This window comes from Lipotes vexillifer, unplaced genomic scaffold (assembly GCF_000442215.2).
Source record: "Lipotes vexillifer unplaced genomic scaffold, Lipotes_vexillifer_v1.1 scaffold1139, whole genome shotgun sequence".
Taxonomy (NCBI): Eukaryota; Metazoa; Chordata; class Mammalia; order Artiodactyla; family Lipotidae; genus Lipotes; species Lipotes vexillifer.
Genome location: NW_006798273.1, coordinates 1,463,865 through 1,481,656, shown reverse-complemented (window position 1 = coordinate 1,481,656; position 17,792 = coordinate 1,463,865). Strand labels below are relative to the sequence as shown.

Here is a 17,792-nt window from a genome sequence, read left to right as displayed (position 1 = left end):
ATTTTTCTCATTCAGTAGGTTGTCTTTTCACTTGTCAGTGGTTGTCTTTGTTGTGCAAAAGCATTTAAGTTTTATTACTAAGGTCCTATTTGTTTATTTTTGCTTTTATTTCCTTTGCTTTAGGAGACAGATCCAAAAAATATTGCTACAATTTATTTCAAAGAATATTTTGGCTATGTTTTCCTCTAGGAGTTTTATGGTTTCCTATCTTACATTTAGGTCTTTAATCCATTTTGAGTTTAGTTTTGTATATGGTGTTAGAGAATGTTCTAATTTCATTCTTTTATGTGTGGCTGTCTAGTTTTCCCTGTACCACTTATTGAAAAGACTGTCTTTTCTCCATTGTATATTCTTACCTCCTTTGTCATAGATTAATTGAACATAAGTGCGTGAGTTTCTTTCTGGGCTCTCTATTCTGTTCCATTGATTTATGTGTCTGTTTTTGTGCCAGTACCATACTGTTTTGATGACTGTAGCTTTGTAGTATAGTCTGAAGTCAGGGAGTATGATTGCTCCAGTTCTGTTCTTTCTCAAGATTGTTTTGGCTATTCAGGGTCTATTGTGTTTCCATACAAAATTTAAAATTATTTGTTCTAGTTCTGCAAAAAAATGCCATTGGTATTTTAATAGGGGTTGCACTGAATCTTTAGATTGCCTTGGGTAGTATGGTCATTTTAACAATATTAATTCTTCCAATCCATGTTGGCGAGGATGTGGAGAAAAGGGAAGGCCCATACACAGTTGGTGGGAAGGTAAATTGGTGCAGTCACTTTGGAAAACAGTATGGAGTTTTCTCAAAATATTAAAAATAGAACTACCATCTGACACTGCTCCTGAGTATAACTAAACCACTCATTTGAAAAGATACATGCACCCCAATGTTCACAGCAGCATTATTTACAATTGCCAAGATATGGAAGCAACATGAATGTCCATCAACAGAGAATGGATAAAGAAGATGTGAGATACACACACACACACACACACACACACACACACACACACACACACAAAATGGAATACTACTCAGCCATATAAAAGAATAAAATTTTGCCATTTGCAGCAACATGGACGGACTTGGAAGACGTGCTAAATGAAATGTCAGACAGAGAAAGACAAATACTGTTGATATCACTTATATGTGAAATTTAAAAAATACAACAAACTATTGAATATAACATAAATGAAGCAGACTCACAGATATAGTTTTCAAGTGCGTGGATTTTATGCAGGGGGCACGGAGGCAGTGGGACAGTCTGCCTTCTAGAGTCAAGAGGCCCCGTTGCCCTCCATGTGGCCTGGGCATGTTCCTTCCCCACTCTGAGTCTGTAGGTGGGGTGACACCTACTGGAAAGGCTCTGTGGGATTAAATGAGGTCATGTGTGCAAAGAGCCTATGGCAGTGCTGGGCACTTAGTAAGGCCCTCAGCAATGCTGGCTCCCCTCCACCCTCCAAGGTCCAAGGCAGCTGTGACGTCCTTAATCCATCGCCCAGCAGCTCCACCACGGAGTGATGCGGACCGGGGTGCAGCGTTCCGGGCTCCGGGCTCTGAGGGTGCGAGGAGAAGGAATGGGTGGCCGGAGCTGGTCTCAGCACCGCCTCTGCAGGGCAAGGAACTGGTCTCACGATGAGCCTGGACTCAGAGGTCACGCATATTAACTAACCCAACAGAAAGATGAAAGAGCTCCAACTTAAGAACAGTTCGAGCAGTGGTGACCCGAGGGGTGCCACGGTGGAGAGTTTGGGGGCCCTAGTGGTTGATGGCGATCATTCTTAAGAAATGGCGATCACCTGCAAAGTGTGCGAAGTGTGCGAAGTGTGAGAAGCGCCTCACCGCGGTAGCTTTGGCTCCGGGTGGGAGGTGGCGCCCAGACGTGGGAATCAGGAGTCAAACCCCCGCCCCAACCTCGGGGTGGTTCAGGGCTGCGCCCTTGGCGCTGGGCAGGTCCCTTGGGGTGGCCCTCAGTCTAGGGCGGGGGCCGGGCGGCGACCGGGGCTCCTCCCTCTTCGTCAGGGGCGCCCCTGCTCTTAACCCGCGCGCGGGGGCGCCCTGGCCACTGAGCTCCGCCGAGCAAACGAGCGCTCAGCGCAGAGCCAGAGCTGCGCGCATCCCGTTCCGAGGCCGTCGCCAGCCCACCAGCATGGCCCCCTCAGCGGCGTCGGGCGGCATCAGCCTGCCTAGCGGCTTCGCGGTCTTCACCACCTTCCCGGACCTGCTCTTCATCTTCGAGTTTGTGAGTGGCTGGCGCGCCCCGCGCCCGCCGCGGGGAGGCCGGGATGGGATGGGTCGTGCCGCGCGCTCTCCTGGGGGAGAGCGGCACAGCGCGTCGACTGATCCGCAAGCAGCGAGGGTCCCTGAGCCTCGGTAGCCGGGCCCGGGGAGGAAAGACTGTCCCGCACGCCCACCCCGCAGTAATACTTTGGCCCCTTCTAGCTAACGGCCATGGGGAAACCGTCTCCAAGACTTAGGTGGAAAAAACGAACTCGCAACACGGGTCAGATACCCGAAGCCGGCCCCGGTCCACTCTTTGCGCGCCGGTTTCGATGCTGCGCTCCCGACCTGTCTCCCATGGGCCGCGCAGAGGAAGCCCTTATTGGAGAGCGACGTCCCTGTAGAGGGGCCCAGCTCTTTCCAGGGTTAGGATTTTGCTTCAAATTTTAAAAATCATCAGAAGAAACCTGAGGATTACCAAGCGAAGTGTGGAGATTGGGTTGGTGTCATAGGAGGAGCCGAATCGGGATTATTTTCTCTTGAACGTCTCTGGTGAAGGTGTTTGCGACAACTTTGATCTAGAACTAATAAAACACGCTGTCGTTCGCTCCGCCACAGCCATGGTGCCCAGTGTGGGGTGTGCGAGGGGAGAGGGACCTGTGAGAGCCGTCCCCTGCCTTGGCTGACCTTGAGCAGTCTGTAGACCTCTGCACCGCGGTTGGTCCCTCCTTACACTGGAGCCGCACAGCCTCAGCCCGCGGCCGCAGGAAAGCGCTTCCTACTCTGGGCTCCTGTAAAGTGCTCACTGCCGGGAGGCTTCAGACCCGCCTTCAGCCCAAACTCCCCAGGGCCCCAGGGCCTCACCTAAGGGGGTGGGGGGAGCGGGGGCGGTATTTCTTCTGTGGGTGCCATTCCACGGGCTCCGAGACTCCTTTCCCTGCGTCCCCACCGCAGAAGTGGCTGCCTGGAGAGTCAGCTGGAAAAGAAAACGTCCAAAGCCTGTTTAAAAACGGGACCCCAGCTTCTTATCTCCTGACGGTCAGGGAGGGTGTGAACAACAAAGGGATCAGGTTCTGTCATCCATGGAGGGTTGGGGGAAAGGGAAGGGGGGGCGGGTTAAGTTTGCTTGATGGCACCATATCAAGGAAGTGACATCTAGGAGAAACCCTGGACACCTCTAAGCTGAGCCACACCATTTATAGGTAGGGACACCCAGGCCCAGAGTGGAAGGGGCTCACAGTCACTGGAACATTCCTTCCCCAGATGGCTCATCTCTATGCTTCCAGTCGCACTTAGCCTGAAAATGAGCATGTGTAATGAGTAATAGGTGGTTCCTTCAGAGGCTACTGTATTTACAAAGGCAGAATTTGGTGACTGTAAGTGATGATGGCTAAAGGTGAGGTGAGATGGGGCAGAGAGATTTTTAAGCAACAAAATGACTTGCTAGTATCTCTTGAGTTGCCCTAATGAGTTTTGTACTCTGCCTTTGTAGCTGTTTGGGGAGCATTATAACAAGAATCATAAGAAAGTGTGTTGAGAATTCCCTGGCAGTCCAGTGGTTAGGACTCTGTGCTTACACTGCCAGGGGCCCGGGTTCAATCCCTGGCTGGGGAACTAAGATCCCTCAAGCCACACGGCATGGCCAAATAAATAATTTTTTTTTTAAGTGTGTTAATTGGGCTTCATGCAAAAGACTCTAGCACACCCTCCTCCTCTTGCCCTGACCTGAATAGGTACATGAACATGTGTGTCGCAATAATCAACAGGTGGAAACAGCCCAAATGTCCCATCAACAGGTGAATGGATAAGCAAACTGTAATATTCCATGCAACGGAATATTATTCAGCTGTAGAAAGGAATGAAGTGCTGATACAGGTTGATACACCTGAAAACACTGCTCTAAGTAAAAGAAGCCAGGCGCAAAAGGTTACATAGTGTATGACTGCATTTATATGAAATGTCCAGAATGGGTAAATCTATAGAGACAGAACACAGATTGGTGGTTTGCCAGGAGCTGAGAGGAGAGGGAAATTGGGAGTAGCTTAATGGGTACGGGCTTTTCTTTCAGGGTGATGAAAATGTTTTGGAGTTAGCGGTGATGGTTGCACAACATCGTGAATGTATTAAATGCCATCGAACTGGTCCATTTTAAATGGTTAGTTTTCTGTTGTACCAACTTCAAATCAGATTTTTTAAATTAAGAACTATTTCAAAAATGACAGAAAAGTATATATACTTTAATAGGCATCCATGTAATTAACACTCAACTTTGTCAAATCTTAATATTTTGCCTTATTTACTCTCAGTATTAAGGGAATAGAGCTTTCAGATGACATCTAAGCCCTCTGGATATTTTGCTAGTATCTTACCTTATCTCTCCTCCCTCCAGCCTCAGGACGACCCCTGGGCTGAATGTGTGTTCAAGATTAGACCTTTACTGCACACCTAACTATCTATGACTGCACATGGTGTGGTTTTATATATTTTCTTGCTTTCTGAAAGTACTGTCACCCCGTACACATCCTTCTGCAACATGCTTTTCATGCAGCCTTGTTCTGAGGTTTATACATGTTGACACTCTTTATTCAGTCTCCTATTGATGGACATTTGGGCAATTTCCAATTTGTTGCATTTTGATAGCGCAGATGGAACTGCCAAAGAACATCCTTGTATTTGCCTCTTTACTTTTGGGAATTTCTCTTGGGAACACACAGAGATTTGACTTGCTGGGTCGTACGGAATGCACAGATGCTAGCACACTGATGTCCAAAAGGGTTATTCCAACTTACACAGACAGAAGTGAAGTTTCCAGGAAGCTGATGAAGCTTAATTAAGCTCAGGACCCCCACTTGCTCAGGACCCTTCCAAGACTCTGACTCACTCTGCATGCTTTCGTAAAGAGGGTCCCCATATTGTATAACTTCCTGACCCCACCAGCGGCTTATGAAAGTCTCCATTGTTCCTCATTCTGCCACACTTGGTAGAGTCAGACTTTGTAATTTTCTGCTAGTCCAGAGGGTGTGAAATGCTTGATTATTTTTTAACTCTGTGGTCCAGCGAGTCGTTGATTACTCCCAGTCTGTATTCTCATGCCTGACCTCCCAATAGCCTGGGAGGTGCAGATGCCAAACTTTCAGCCTCCAGGACTGAGGGTGGAGCTCTGCCCAGCTCCCAAGACATGCCCACAGAGCAGGGAAGGCTGGTAGCTCAGGCTGGCGCAGGGCAGCTCCCCTACCCCTGAGCTCCTGGCTTCTGAGAGCTGCAGGGTCTTCACAGGAAGGGGAAGGCAGGCCCAACCAGGTGGTGTGACCCTGCCTCCGTGAGCACCCCAGAGCCGCAGACACCATGCCGCTGTTGCAGGCGGTGGGGTCACACGTGTACCCCCATTCAGGTGCAGGTGGAACGCCCAATGTCCCCCCTCCCCCAACAACTCCCCCCAGGGCTTTGCTTCTGGCCTGTTCCCCCACTGCCACCCAAGGACATTTTTCCTTTCGGAGCCAAGGCTCTGTCTCCCCATCCTCGTCTTCCTCCTAAGTCAGGGGCTTCGGGACACTTGGGACATGTTCAGAAAATGGGATGTTAACACAGGATGTTTTTTGTCTCAGCTCTGGTCTCCCCAAGTGCCGGGAGAGACGCCTCCCTTTCGAAACTTGTGAAGGGGATACCTGAAAACAGGTTATGTAATAATCTTTAACCCAATTGCCTCTTCCCCAGCCTGCTAGAGATGGAGCCGCTGATAGAATGGCTGGACCTTGAGAGAACATTTCTTTGGAAAGAGTGTTCGCACCTCAGAGCGTGCCCTTTGGGGGGCAGGGGTGGGAGTTGGAAGCCACCCGGAATCAGCTGGCAGTGTCGATTCTTACAGTGAACTGGACATAGTAGCTACTGAAATGAGACGCTTCTAGGACACAAAGTGACTGGGGACTTTTTATTATTTGAGGGTGACCAGAAAAGTCCTGGGACTAGGGGGGCGGGGGAGGGGCAGGATGACAAAGCACTTTTCTGACGGGTGGTCCACATTCTGGCTACACTGGGAAGGCAGCATGAGGACCCCTAGGAGATGAGAGATGTAGAATCACAGAAACCTAGTTTTCAAGAGGTGGGGGGAAACTGAGGCTCAGAGAGGGGAGGCAGCTCGCCTGGTACCTCCATCTCCAGTGGCACTTCTTGCAGTGACAGCAGAGCTCTCGCAGGTTCCTGCATTCACCCAAACACCCACGATGAACTTCCGCCGACAGCAGAAGGGACCACACTGCCCACCTGGCAGCCCTGGGCAAGGCCTGGTTCCCTCTTCTGCCCCTCCAGGGATTGAAGGGACAGCTCGGAGCCACTGGGGAGCTCACAGCTGCCTAGGCCTTATTGTCAAAAACACCCTGGAGGTCCTGAGTCACTAGGTCCTGGGCAGGCCCAAGAATCTGCATTTCATAAGCACTGCACGGCCCGCATCATCCAGCTAGGTTTGGAGTGGTCAACGGGAGGCCAGTCTACCCCTCGACGTTAAATGGGCGACACGATACTGAAGACAGGTCTCCGTGAAAGGCTTGGGCAAGAAGCCAGGTGCCCTGAGGTTCTCCTGGGTTCAGGGGAAGCACCCACTCTGCTCCTGGGGAAACTTTGCTGCTGCCCCAGCCAGGGACCTCTCCTACGGTCACCAGAGAGTGCGGGCCGGCCCTGCTGCCAGCGCAGGACGGTGGCTGAGCCTCACTTCCCTGGCTGTGCCCACTGACTCCTGGCCCTGTGTCTCTCCTCGTGTTGCAGGCCCCTCCCTGGAGCTGTTTAGAAGGAGGTAAGGGTACTGCTGGGTTTTCTCCTTTCCTTTTCTCTAAAGGGAGGGGAAGAATTATAGGCAGAGGTCTCTCAGGGGTTTGTCCTTGGAGCTGAGAAGTGACTTTTCCAGGTTTTCAAGAATGGGAGGCCTACTTTGATCAGAAGTCAGTGACTCTGAGCTGTTCTCTGGAAACCGCTAAGCGTGATGATGCAGCTCAGCTCCAGGATCCTCATGCATATGTCGTCACAACCAAGCAGCCTTGAAAAAGATTGCTTTTACGCTTTTCATAGGTCACCCCCAACTCGACGCAGATGGGCCCCCCTCTCTGTCCGAGTGCTTTCAGAAGAGAGTAGGCAGGTTCCAGATGCCCCTGCAAGGCACAGCTCACACTCAAGTCAGGCCAGGACAAAGGCTGGCTGTTGCACCCACTCCCTCCATGCTGGCTGCCAGGGAGCGTTGGGGACATGTGCTGTGCTGCCAGCCGAGGCTGGTTCTGCAGAGCCTTAGGGATGGCTTGTTTTTCTGTTTGTTTGTTTGTTTTGTTTTTTAACATCTTTATTGGAGTATAATTGCTTTACAGTGGTGTGTTAGTTTCTGCTTTATAACAAAGTGAATCAGTTATACATATACATATGTTCCCATATCTCTTCCCTCTTGGGTCTCCCTCCCTCCCACCCTCCCTATCCCACCCCTCCAGGCGGTCACAGAGCACCGAGCTGATCTCCCTGTGCTATGCGGCTGCTTAGCTATCTACCTTACGTTTGGTAGTGTATATATGTCCATGCCTCTCTCTCGCTTTGTCACACCTTACCCTTCCCCCTCCCCATATCCTGAAGTCCATTCTCTCGTAGGTCTAGTAGGACACACTCTTTATTCCTGTCTTACCCCGAGGTTCTTCATGACAGTTTTTTTTTTTTCTTAAATTCCATATATATGTGTTAGCATATGGTATTTGTCTCTCTCTTTCTGACTTGCTTCACTCTGTATGACAGACTCTAGGTCTATCCACCTCACTACAAATATCTCAATTTCGTTTCTTTTTATGGCTGAGTAATATTCCATTGCATATATGTGCCACATCTTCTTTATCCATTCATCCGATGATGGACACTTAGGTTGTTTCCATCTCTGGGCTATTGTAAATAGAGCTGCAATGAACATTTTGGTACATGACTCTTTTTGAATTATGGTTTTCTCAGGGTATATGCCCAGTAGTGTTTTTTTTTTTTTAATTGAAGGATAGTTGATTTACGTTGGGCCACTCTCTGCTGTACAGCAAAGTGACTCAGTTATACACGTACAGACATTCTTTTTTTAAATATTCTTTTCCATTATGGTTCATCCCAGGAGATTGGATATAGTTCCCTGTGCTATATGGTAGGACCTCGTGGTTTATCCATTCTAAATGTAATGGTTTGCATCTACCGACCCCAAGTTCCCAGTCCCTCCCTCTCCCTTCCTCCCCCTTGGCAACCACAGGTCTATTCTTTATGTCTGTAAGTCTTTTTCTGCTTTGTAGATAGGTTCATTTGTGCCATATTTTAGATTCCATATGTAAGTGACATCATATGGTATTTGTCTTTCTCTTTCTGACTTACTTCACTTAGTATGACAATCTCTAGTTGCATCCATGTTGCTGCAAATGGCATTATTTCGTTCTTTTTAATGGCTGTGTACTATTCTATTGTATATATGTACCGCATCTTCTTTACCCAAGGAATAGCTTGGCTTTGCTCTGGACTCAGGACACATTATCTGAGGGAAGGGCTGGGCATGGGAACTGGGCCACCTGGGGCCTGCCTCCAGGCAGGATGGGGCCAGCCAGTCTGGACCTGGATCGGGGCTGGGGACTGACTCCCCCTGGATTCCGTGCTGAGCCCTGGCTTCCACCCCTGATATAAGCCCAGCTGCGATTCTTCTCGGCTCTCAAGTATAGGTCCCTGGACTTGGTGCTTTGGACCAGAGGCCACCAGGGTCGGGCACTGATGAGTTGCCCCAGCAGGTGTTCTCTCTGGATGCTGACGAATGTGAGGACAGAAGGTGAATGACAGCCCTGGTCCCTGAAGCACTGATGCCTTGGGGAGGTGTGGGCCAACTCCTCATGGGTTCCAGATTATTCCACAGAGCATGAAGCAGGGCCCTGGTACTCTCTGCATCGTGAGGCTCTGACCTGTCCTCTGCATTCTGGTGGGAAGCTGTGGTTCCTGGTAGCTTCTGGATGGGTAGATTCTAGTGGCATAACTACCTCCTAGGGTAAGGTAGTGGCCTTGATTCTCTGCCACACTTAGCCAAGGCTCTCTGTCCCTCCTACCATGTGAAAAACATTCTGTTCACGCTGGGGCAAAACAACTCTTGTGTTGAATCATTTTAATACGCCAAGGTCCTAGGACCTAGAAAATACATGTAGGAACTAAAAGAAAAGCCTTGTCACCAGCCATCACACATTGATGTGCATGTGCAGTGAGAAAAAGGGCCACACAGCCAGTCTCAGCTGACCTGAAATTCCACACTGGAGCCTTGGTTCCTATTAGAATACAGTCAGGCTGGGAGGGGAGGGGGCAGAAAGAGAGGGACGGGGGGAAGGGGGAGAAATACCCCCGCATGCTAATGACCAGTGCTATGGAGTGGGGTGGGGGTGGATACTCACCTGAGGGAAGAAGGGCTCAGGCCTGGACAGGGGGCCACTTCCCAGCCCACACTCCCCCTGTTAACATCAACTACAGACGTGAACCCACACCCCGTCTTTCTGAATCTCAGACCTCTACCCTCCTCTTCACAGACAGACTCAAGGTCCCCTGAGTCCTGGTCTCACCCTCAGATTAAAGGGACATTATCTGAGTCTATATTGGGAGGGTCACGTAATGATAGGTCCCCAGAAGGAAGGAGCCTGCTGACAATGGGACCAGGAGGGCAGAGCACCTGGCATAGGTAAACTGAGTCACGAAGCCTCAGCAGCACTCCTGGTGTTCACCGTGGGAGTAGACTCAGAGGTCAGACTCCTCAGTTGGCAGAGGGGGAGAGGGTCCCCACAGAGACAATCTCTGACCTGCCCCAGATACCTCCATGAGGTCCAAGGAGAGGAGGCTGTGCAAATTTCTGGGCTCTTGCCCTCTCCTGGACAGAGGTGATCAGCTGGTCCCCCTCACTGGGGCCCTGACACTCACCAGGACCTGCCTCTGCCCTTGGTGGCCCCAGAGCTGCTTGAGTGGGGCTTGGCAGCAAGACTGGAGGAAAGCGGCCAGGACGGGAGAGATGGGCTCCATTTACTAGTGTGTCTTTGAATAAAGTCTGTCTCCCTGGACGTACCTGCCTCCAGTGCTGCCATTTCCTCTCAGTATCTGTTAAATGCATAAGTGAATGAATGAATGAATGGGTGGCTGAGTAAGTGAGCAGGTGAAGGAAGGCTTTCCTTTGACTTGCTGGGAGCCCAGTTCCTGCATACAAGGGTGGTGGGGCTTATATGACAACTAGTGTTTGCTTCCTGCTGTCTCTGCTTTTCAGAACAGGAAGAGCCCCCAGCCTCCCCCTCAGACCCCTTTTCGTGGGTCTTGGGGAAGGCTTCAGTGCTCTGACCTCCCTCTCTCTATACTCTCCTGCTGCCTGGTGCTTATGTCCTCTTGACTTGGTGCCCACCCCCTTCTCTGCAGTAGCTCAGCCTCCAGACACACACGCACAAGAAAACGCCCTCTGCTCTAGCTTGCGGAATGACTGATTTTTTTTGTCAACCAAGGCTCGGAGCTGGGACTGCTGCTTCTCCTGGAACACCGTTACTCTACTGGCCAAGTCACCTGCATAGGCCCTCCCAGCATTGCAATGACCCCTGACTGCCAAAAGAGTTCAGTGGATAGAGACACTTCCAGAAACACAAGTTGGAGTTGCGGTTCCTGGTGGCCCTGGAGAGCACCTAAGGGCTCGGAGCTCTTGGCAGCCGGGACAAGTCTCATTGGTGTGTCCATCTCTCTTCTCCCTCCTGGGGAGGTGATTTTTGCCCACCTGACCAAAGTAGCAGGACTGCTCAGGGTTGGGTGTGCCACCTGTGTTCTGTAGCCAGTTTCCTTCTCAAGAGTTCAGGGCACAAGCTCCTGTTCACATGTGCCCTTCAAGACCACACCGTGCCCTCGGAGCTTGGGAATTCTGACACTGGGCCCCGAGGGACTTACTACCAGGTGTGTGTGTGGACAGCCCCACGTGGACGTCCTCCTTGGGTCACGTCTTGCCTTGTTATGGGAAGACTGCCTGCTTGTGGCAACCCTGACAGAGTAAAATGAGCCCCAGAAAAATATTCAGAGAATTTGAGCGATTCTTCTGCCTTGAACTCAACGATCCAAGTCCTGCCGCAAAAACACTGGACAATTGTGGACCCAGAGCTCTCAGCCCTGCACAAGCAACGGAGACACCCTACCAATCTCAGGAATGTGCCGAAGGAGTCCTTTTCCCACTTTTGTAACCAAAGCTCATTGTTGGAAGGAAGGCTTTCTCATATTTTTATGTCCTTTGTGTTCCCTTCGGCAGAGGCAGACACATTTTCCTCAGCTTTTGATCTCTGGGAAATTGTAGGTTTTTCTCTTTTTGATGCTTCTGAAGTTATTTTAAAATTCTGGGTCCCCACAAGGCCTGGAGGGGATAATTGTGCATGTTGAGATCTTGACCTACTGGGGTTTTCACGTGGTTACAGGAGAGGCTTCGCCCCATCGTATGACAGTTACGCCAGCAAGTACTTAAGAGCACTCGCCGTGTGCCAGGCACCTGTAGATATAAACTCATTTCACCCCGGTCCCATTGGGTGGGCACTACTGCTATCACTATTTTTCAGATAGGGACCAGAGAGGAAGTAACTTGCCCAGAGACAACCAGTGACCCAGCAAAATGTGGCAGAGCTGATTCAGATTCAGTAATTCTGAAGTCTACACCCTTAACCACCCTTGCCTGCCTCCTCTGGATTAATTCAGAAAAGAAAAGAAAGAACCTACTCTTGAGTTCACGTGAGACCTTCCCCAAGACCATCTCCTGAGGAAATTGCTTTCACAAAAGTCATTTGATGGGGTAGACCGCAGATTAAAACTTTTTTTAAGTCTTTGGAAATTTTTTGTCTGGATTTGTACAATATCCTTGGTTCTTACAGAATTCCACCTCTGCTCAGCCTCCAAAAGCACACTGAATGAAAGATGGGCGGTTTCCAGGCCTGAAACACCAGGGTGGGTAGAGGCCTCAGATCCCCAGCTCCACCCCATTCACGGATACTGAGGCTGTGTCCCCGTGTCTAGAGGACACCCAAGGACGAGCGACTCTCACGTTCAGAGCAAGACAGGGATGGAGGCTTAAGGAGAGGAAAGGAAATTTTGTATCAGAGCCAGTCAGGAACTGGAGAGGCATCTTGGCCAGCATTGCTGGACGTTGGAGACAGGAACCATTTCTCCTTGTTTGACAGGAGTTACCAAAACTCCATCCACGGACCGCTTGTGTTATGGAAACATACTCCAAAGCCTTTGGCAAAGAGCCTGGGATGTTTGCTTCTGGTCCTATCACTCTGTTTCTCTCCTTGGCATGAGACCTGGGCACTGGGGTCTTCGAGGTGACCCAGGCGATTCCAGTGCAGAGTGAGGGCTGAGGACCCCTGAGCCCCAGTCCAGGCCCAACCCCGTTTTCTAGCGTGGGGATCTGGGACCCAGAGAGCGAGCTCAAGCCTGGTGACTCTCGGGCCACTCAGCTAAGAGATGTTATGCAAGACGGTGACCTGGGCGCAGGTGAGGGTGGTGGGATTCTGGCCTGTTGACAGAGATGAATGGAAACTGGGGCCATGCCTCCACCTGTGCAACCGATGTGTCAAAACGATTGCCTCTCAGTGTGCTTCCTGAGAGCTGGGAGCCCCTTCGGGTTCTCTTTAGGAAGGGAAGTGCTTGAACCCTCACCTACCCCTTTGCTCTTGACAAATATTTGGCCAGTAGGGTTCTGAGGCCAGGGTGCAGCGGACTGCTCCCTGCCCGGGATGCCTTATCTCCTAGGTGTGGGTGCTGTACTTGCTCTGTTTGCTCTCTGCAAACTTTGCAGGTGGAGTGAGGCAGGCACTGGCTTTGCCCCGTGATTCATGCTGAATCTCGGCTTTCCACTGAGCAGGGCCTGGCACGGCTCTGAGGTGGCCCAACGATCAGTCCTGTGTGAAGGTCACCCTTCCTCAAGCCGCACTCCCTGCCACTCCTTGTTCCCCAACCTCGTGCCAACTCACGGCCTTCCCAAGCCCTCACTGCTGCTGCAGCATCCTTTGGGCTTGGCATGTACCCTTTCCTCCCCTGGAAAGCCTCGTCCTGACCTTCTGGCCTAAGTCCACCTCTCCCTTCAAGACTCAGTTGGGGCCGTGTCCCAGTCGGGACTGCTTTGCCCAATCGTCCTGCGCTGTCACTGGCTGACTCTACGTCTGTCTGCACTGGGCTGCCGGCATCCTGGGTGAGCAGACTTCCCTCTGCTGTTGGGTGGTGAGGGGGCACAGGGCCAGAAGCTTCACAGTCACGCCCACAGTTTCAGGCGGTTCGCACCAGCCGGCAACATGCAGAGTGAGCTGCCAAGTGCCATTTATAGTGGAGGAAGCCAGGGCCCGAGAGGTGGAACCACATGCTACAGCATCCTCCCGCGGATTCGGTGGAGAGGCCCTCTCACGCCGTGTGCCAGCAGCCCTCTGCTCACAAGATGGGCAAGCCAGATCCACCCTCTTCCCCGTGCCACACTCTCGTGCCTTCTAAATCCAAGTCTGTCTCAGCCATCGGCACGATCACATCCTTTTGTTAAGCGTCCCTTATGAAAAAGGCCCAGCAATCTGCTTGATCTTAAAGGCAACTATGGATGAATCTACACACACATCTTACTCCACAGCAGTCTAAGGATTTTTATTTAATCGATTTTGCTCTTATTGTAAGTTAGAAAGTGAGTCCCACTGCCTCTCAGTCATCAGTAGAGGAATTTTCTGATCAGAGATGCCCACATATGATTCATCAGACCCAACTTGGTTTTGATAACTCCAGATTCTTCACTGCACTGATTTTTCTACCCAAATGTGATGGTCTCCTGCAGCTTCTCAGCTAAGAGGCTCAGAGAACACCTGGGGAAGTGCTATCTCTTACCCAGCAAGTGGGCAGCAGGTGCAGGGAGACAAGGTCAGGGTACCACGTGCATTTACACCCCAGGGAATGTAGGGCTAGGAGGGCAGCCCATCCTCAGCCCCCAGACCCTCAGGAGGATGGCGCTAAGCTCTGCAGTACCTTGGACCCTGTGACTATCTCCACCCGTGTCCCAGCCCAGTCCTTCTCTGGGTGGGGTCGGTGGAGGAGGCTGAGGTGACTCCACTGGGATGAAGAGGGACAAGGAGAATGGAAGACAAGTACAGGAAATCCCAGCTGGGGTTGTACCTTGTCCACAGGGGGAGCCGGACTATACCATTGAGATTATGAACCCTAAGTCTGTCCTTATGCTTCTCTTGAAAACGTGGGGCTCCCTGACCCTGAGGACACCAAGTGGGATGTCTTCTGGATAACGACAGGGGGAGGAATGCTTCTCCCACCTCTGAGGAGACCAGGCTGAACTGGGCCCTCCCCACTGCAACCCCATCTCCAAAAGTCAGAGAACTTCTGGGACTTGGGGATTTAAAGGTCAAGTTTTTTCTTAAATGCTAATGATATAGTATGGCTAATTTGTTTTGCCAAGTAAAGACCAAAAGAATCAGCTGGCCACTACCATTGTATAAAAGAAAGAATATTTTTGGGAGTTTCCTGGTGGTGCAGTGGTTAGGACTCAGTGTTCTCACTGCCATGGCCCCGGCTTCACGCCTTGGGCCACAAGCCGTGCAGCATGGCCAAAACAAAACAAAAAGGATATTTTTCTATAAAAAATACTAGGAAGGATATAATCTCAGAGTCTGCCCTTCTACTAAAAAAAACTGGATGGCCTAAGTCCTTTCTAGGGATAACAAATTTTTAATTCAAAGGTGCCTCTGCTTTCCCATCTCACAAATGGGTCAGTACCACACTCACAGTGATGTTGTGAGGATTAACTGAGTTACCATTTGTAGAGTGCCCCCGGTTCCCCAGCGTGACCTCTGGGTCTGGTCCTACCTGGGCATGGGCTCTCCTGGTCTGACCCTAACCCCTTCTCTCCCTCCCTCTGCAGGTCTTTGGGGGGCTGGTGTGGATCCTGATTGCCTCGTCCCATGTGCCCATCCCACTGATCCAGGGCTGGGTCATGTTCACGTCTGTGTTTTGCTTCATAGCCACCACTCTACTGCTCTTCCTGTATCTAATTGGTGCCCACGGCAGCAGAACTTCCTGGATCACCCTGGTGAGTCCCAGTCCTGCGATGTTTGAGGTGGGGGTGGGGGTGGGGTGTGGCATTGGAGCGTCGCCCCTGGCAGGTTGGCTTTGCCAGTGCTGGGTGAGGTGCCCTGTACACGTCTCCCACCCATGCGCCAAGGCTGAGCCGGCCAGGCCATCAGCTCCGAGCTGCCCATAGCAGCCCAGGGCTCCCCGCTGCAGGAGGTCGGACAGAGGTGAAAGGCAGAAGCGGACTGTCACTGTCGCTACCTGATCCTCTGTGGGCCTGCTCTGCTTTCTCCTGGGTGAACGCCCTTTTCATGCAAACCGGCAGCCCAACAACCCTCCCTGTACCTCCTGCACCTGCCAGGGGCCAGCTGGCATCTCCCACCACCCAGAAGGGCTGGCTTCCATTTTGGGGGAGGGGACAGGGTGCTGGGGGCTGGTCCTGGCTGCCCAGCGTGAGGCCACGCTTACTGCCCAGCTCTCAGTCACCACCTTCTAGAGCAGGGTCACCAGAGAGGGACTTGGCCCAGGAAGAGGGAAGGCCTATGATCGCTCTTGCACATGAATTCTGCTTTGAGGCCCATGAAGGGGGTAAACTTACACATGGGCCACCTGCCCTTACCTCCCCTGGAAGGGGGCGGGGCTGTTAGCCAGGCCTCTTAGTCTCAAAGGGCCTCCAACCTAGACTTTAGAAACCACCTCCAAATCGTAACTACTCAAAAACCTGTTCTAGTGCTTTTTTGCTTTTAAAACATACCTGGAGCCCCAATCCCTGGCTCCCCCCAAGAAAAAGCTAACAACAACACAACAGTGAAAATGGCCTGAGCCTCTCACTCTGTATTGGCCACCAAGGCCACACCCGAACTGGGGACTGTGACTGCAGCTGACACTTCTCAGGTCCAGAACCAATTTCTACCAATCCCAAAGGGCCACCTCCCCACCCCTTACTAGATCCCACCTCAAGGGAAAGCAGTATCCTTCCTCCATCAAAGTCCTTACTCTGGCCCCAAACCAGTGAGATAACTCAGCTCGGCAGCTCTGGTTAATCAATGTCTCTGAGGAGGGGGGCAGGGTTGCGGGGTGTCAAAGGGAGTAGCAGATGATGACGGGGGACCTGGTCCGTGCCAGACAGGGACAGGTGGGGTGGACAGGTCCTGCTGGGACCACAGCTGCCCCACATCTCCATATCTGGGTGCCCCACCTCTCTAGTGGCCTTTTCTCACCCTGCAGGATGCAGCCTACCACTGTATCGCCTCCCTGTTTTACTTTGGTGCCTCTGTCCTGGAAGCTTTGGCCGCCATCCAGCTGCAAGTGGGCTTTATCTACAAATATTACCATGAAAACATCGCTGCTGTGGTGAGTCCCCAGTCAATTTGCCCTGTTCACAGCTCCCACTGAAAAGGTTCTGAGTGGAAGGCTGCCTGGGCCCTCCCACATTTTTTTAGTTCACTAAATTTTGAGTAAAATAAACCTTCTCCTCATTTCTGAAGAAACAAAGCCTCAGAAAAGGGAAATCATGTGCCCCAGACTCCCTCAGCCATCAGTCAGTGCTGCACTGCCCAGACCTGCACTGACCAGGGGTCCAAGCCTGGGTGAGCTTTGAGGCAGATGCAGGAGGAGACACGACCGTGGGGCCTGGCACTGTCTTGAGCCCTTGTGAACAATCTTGTTTACCCCTCACGACAGCCCTAGGAGGGAGGTGCCATTATACCCATTTCACAGATGGAGAACTAGGGCCCTAAGAGCATGCACAACCTGCCCCAGGGTCACCAGGAATTGGAAAGGCCTGGTGTCCAGGCCAGGTGCTCTTTCACCCATACTCTTAGCACCAGTGTGAACAGAACATCTGGCCACTTGGGTTCCTGGCTCTCCATGAGTGTCTTCCAGGGAAGCACACCGTCAGGGCAGGGGCAGTGCTGAGACCACAGATGGAAAGTCGAGTGGCCAGTGTCTCCCAGGCCCTGGCTCTGCGGCTGTGGGGAGGCTCTGTGGCTGTGGGGAGGCCCTGCCATGCGCAGCATGTCCAGACCCCCAGCCGTGGATGGTTGCTGCTGGGATTAGGCCTTCGTCTCTTGACGACGGTGTCTCCTGCCTGACAGCTCTGAGAACCTGTGCAGGAGGAAGCCTGGAGTTCACACTCACCCATTCCTTGTTCAAGTCCCTTTGTGCCCTCTGAGCCTCGGTTTGCTCATCTATAAAATGGGACAGTAATTCCTGTTGTTTCCATGGAGAATGAGACAGCTCTTAAACCACTTCCATCCAAGGCCTCATGATGAGCAATGGGTGGAACAGGGCTGTAATCTCCTTCACCCCATTAGGAGGTGAGATGGGGGTGAAACTGTGTGTCTGGGGAGCACACTGAACGTAGGTCTCTGAGCTTTAAAAGGAACAACCTCCAACTGGGGGACCGGATCCATGGCGGTCTGTGAGTTCATGACCTGATTTTCTTGTTGATGGAATGGATCAGAGTGACAGGGGATATGAGAATGTATCGTTTCATGAAACTCTTTCC

At 51.6% G+C, this 17,792-nt stretch overlaps 1 protein-coding gene across 2 annotated transcripts in view; it reads left to right on the top strand.

Moving 5' to 3' along the window:
* The first annotated feature begins 2,062 nt into the window (after positions 1–2,062).
* The window catches only part of MAL (mal, T cell differentiation protein (MAL blood group)), a 19,756-nt gene continuing 4,026 nt past the window's right edge, over positions 2,063–17,792 (top strand). The window contains exons 1-3 of one of the 2 annotated variants that reach the window (XM_007470204.1): positions 2,063–2,234; positions 15,135–15,302; positions 16,511–16,636. In XM_007470204.1, the coding sequence (XP_007470266.1) occupies positions 2,142–2,234; positions 15,135–15,302; positions 16,511–16,636 (387 nt within the window). In that variant the 5' untranslated portion in view covers positions 2,063–2,141. The remainder of the gene's footprint in view (positions 2,235–15,134; positions 15,303–16,510; positions 16,637–17,792) is intronic. The other variant, XM_007470205.1, reaches the window with a different exon arrangement.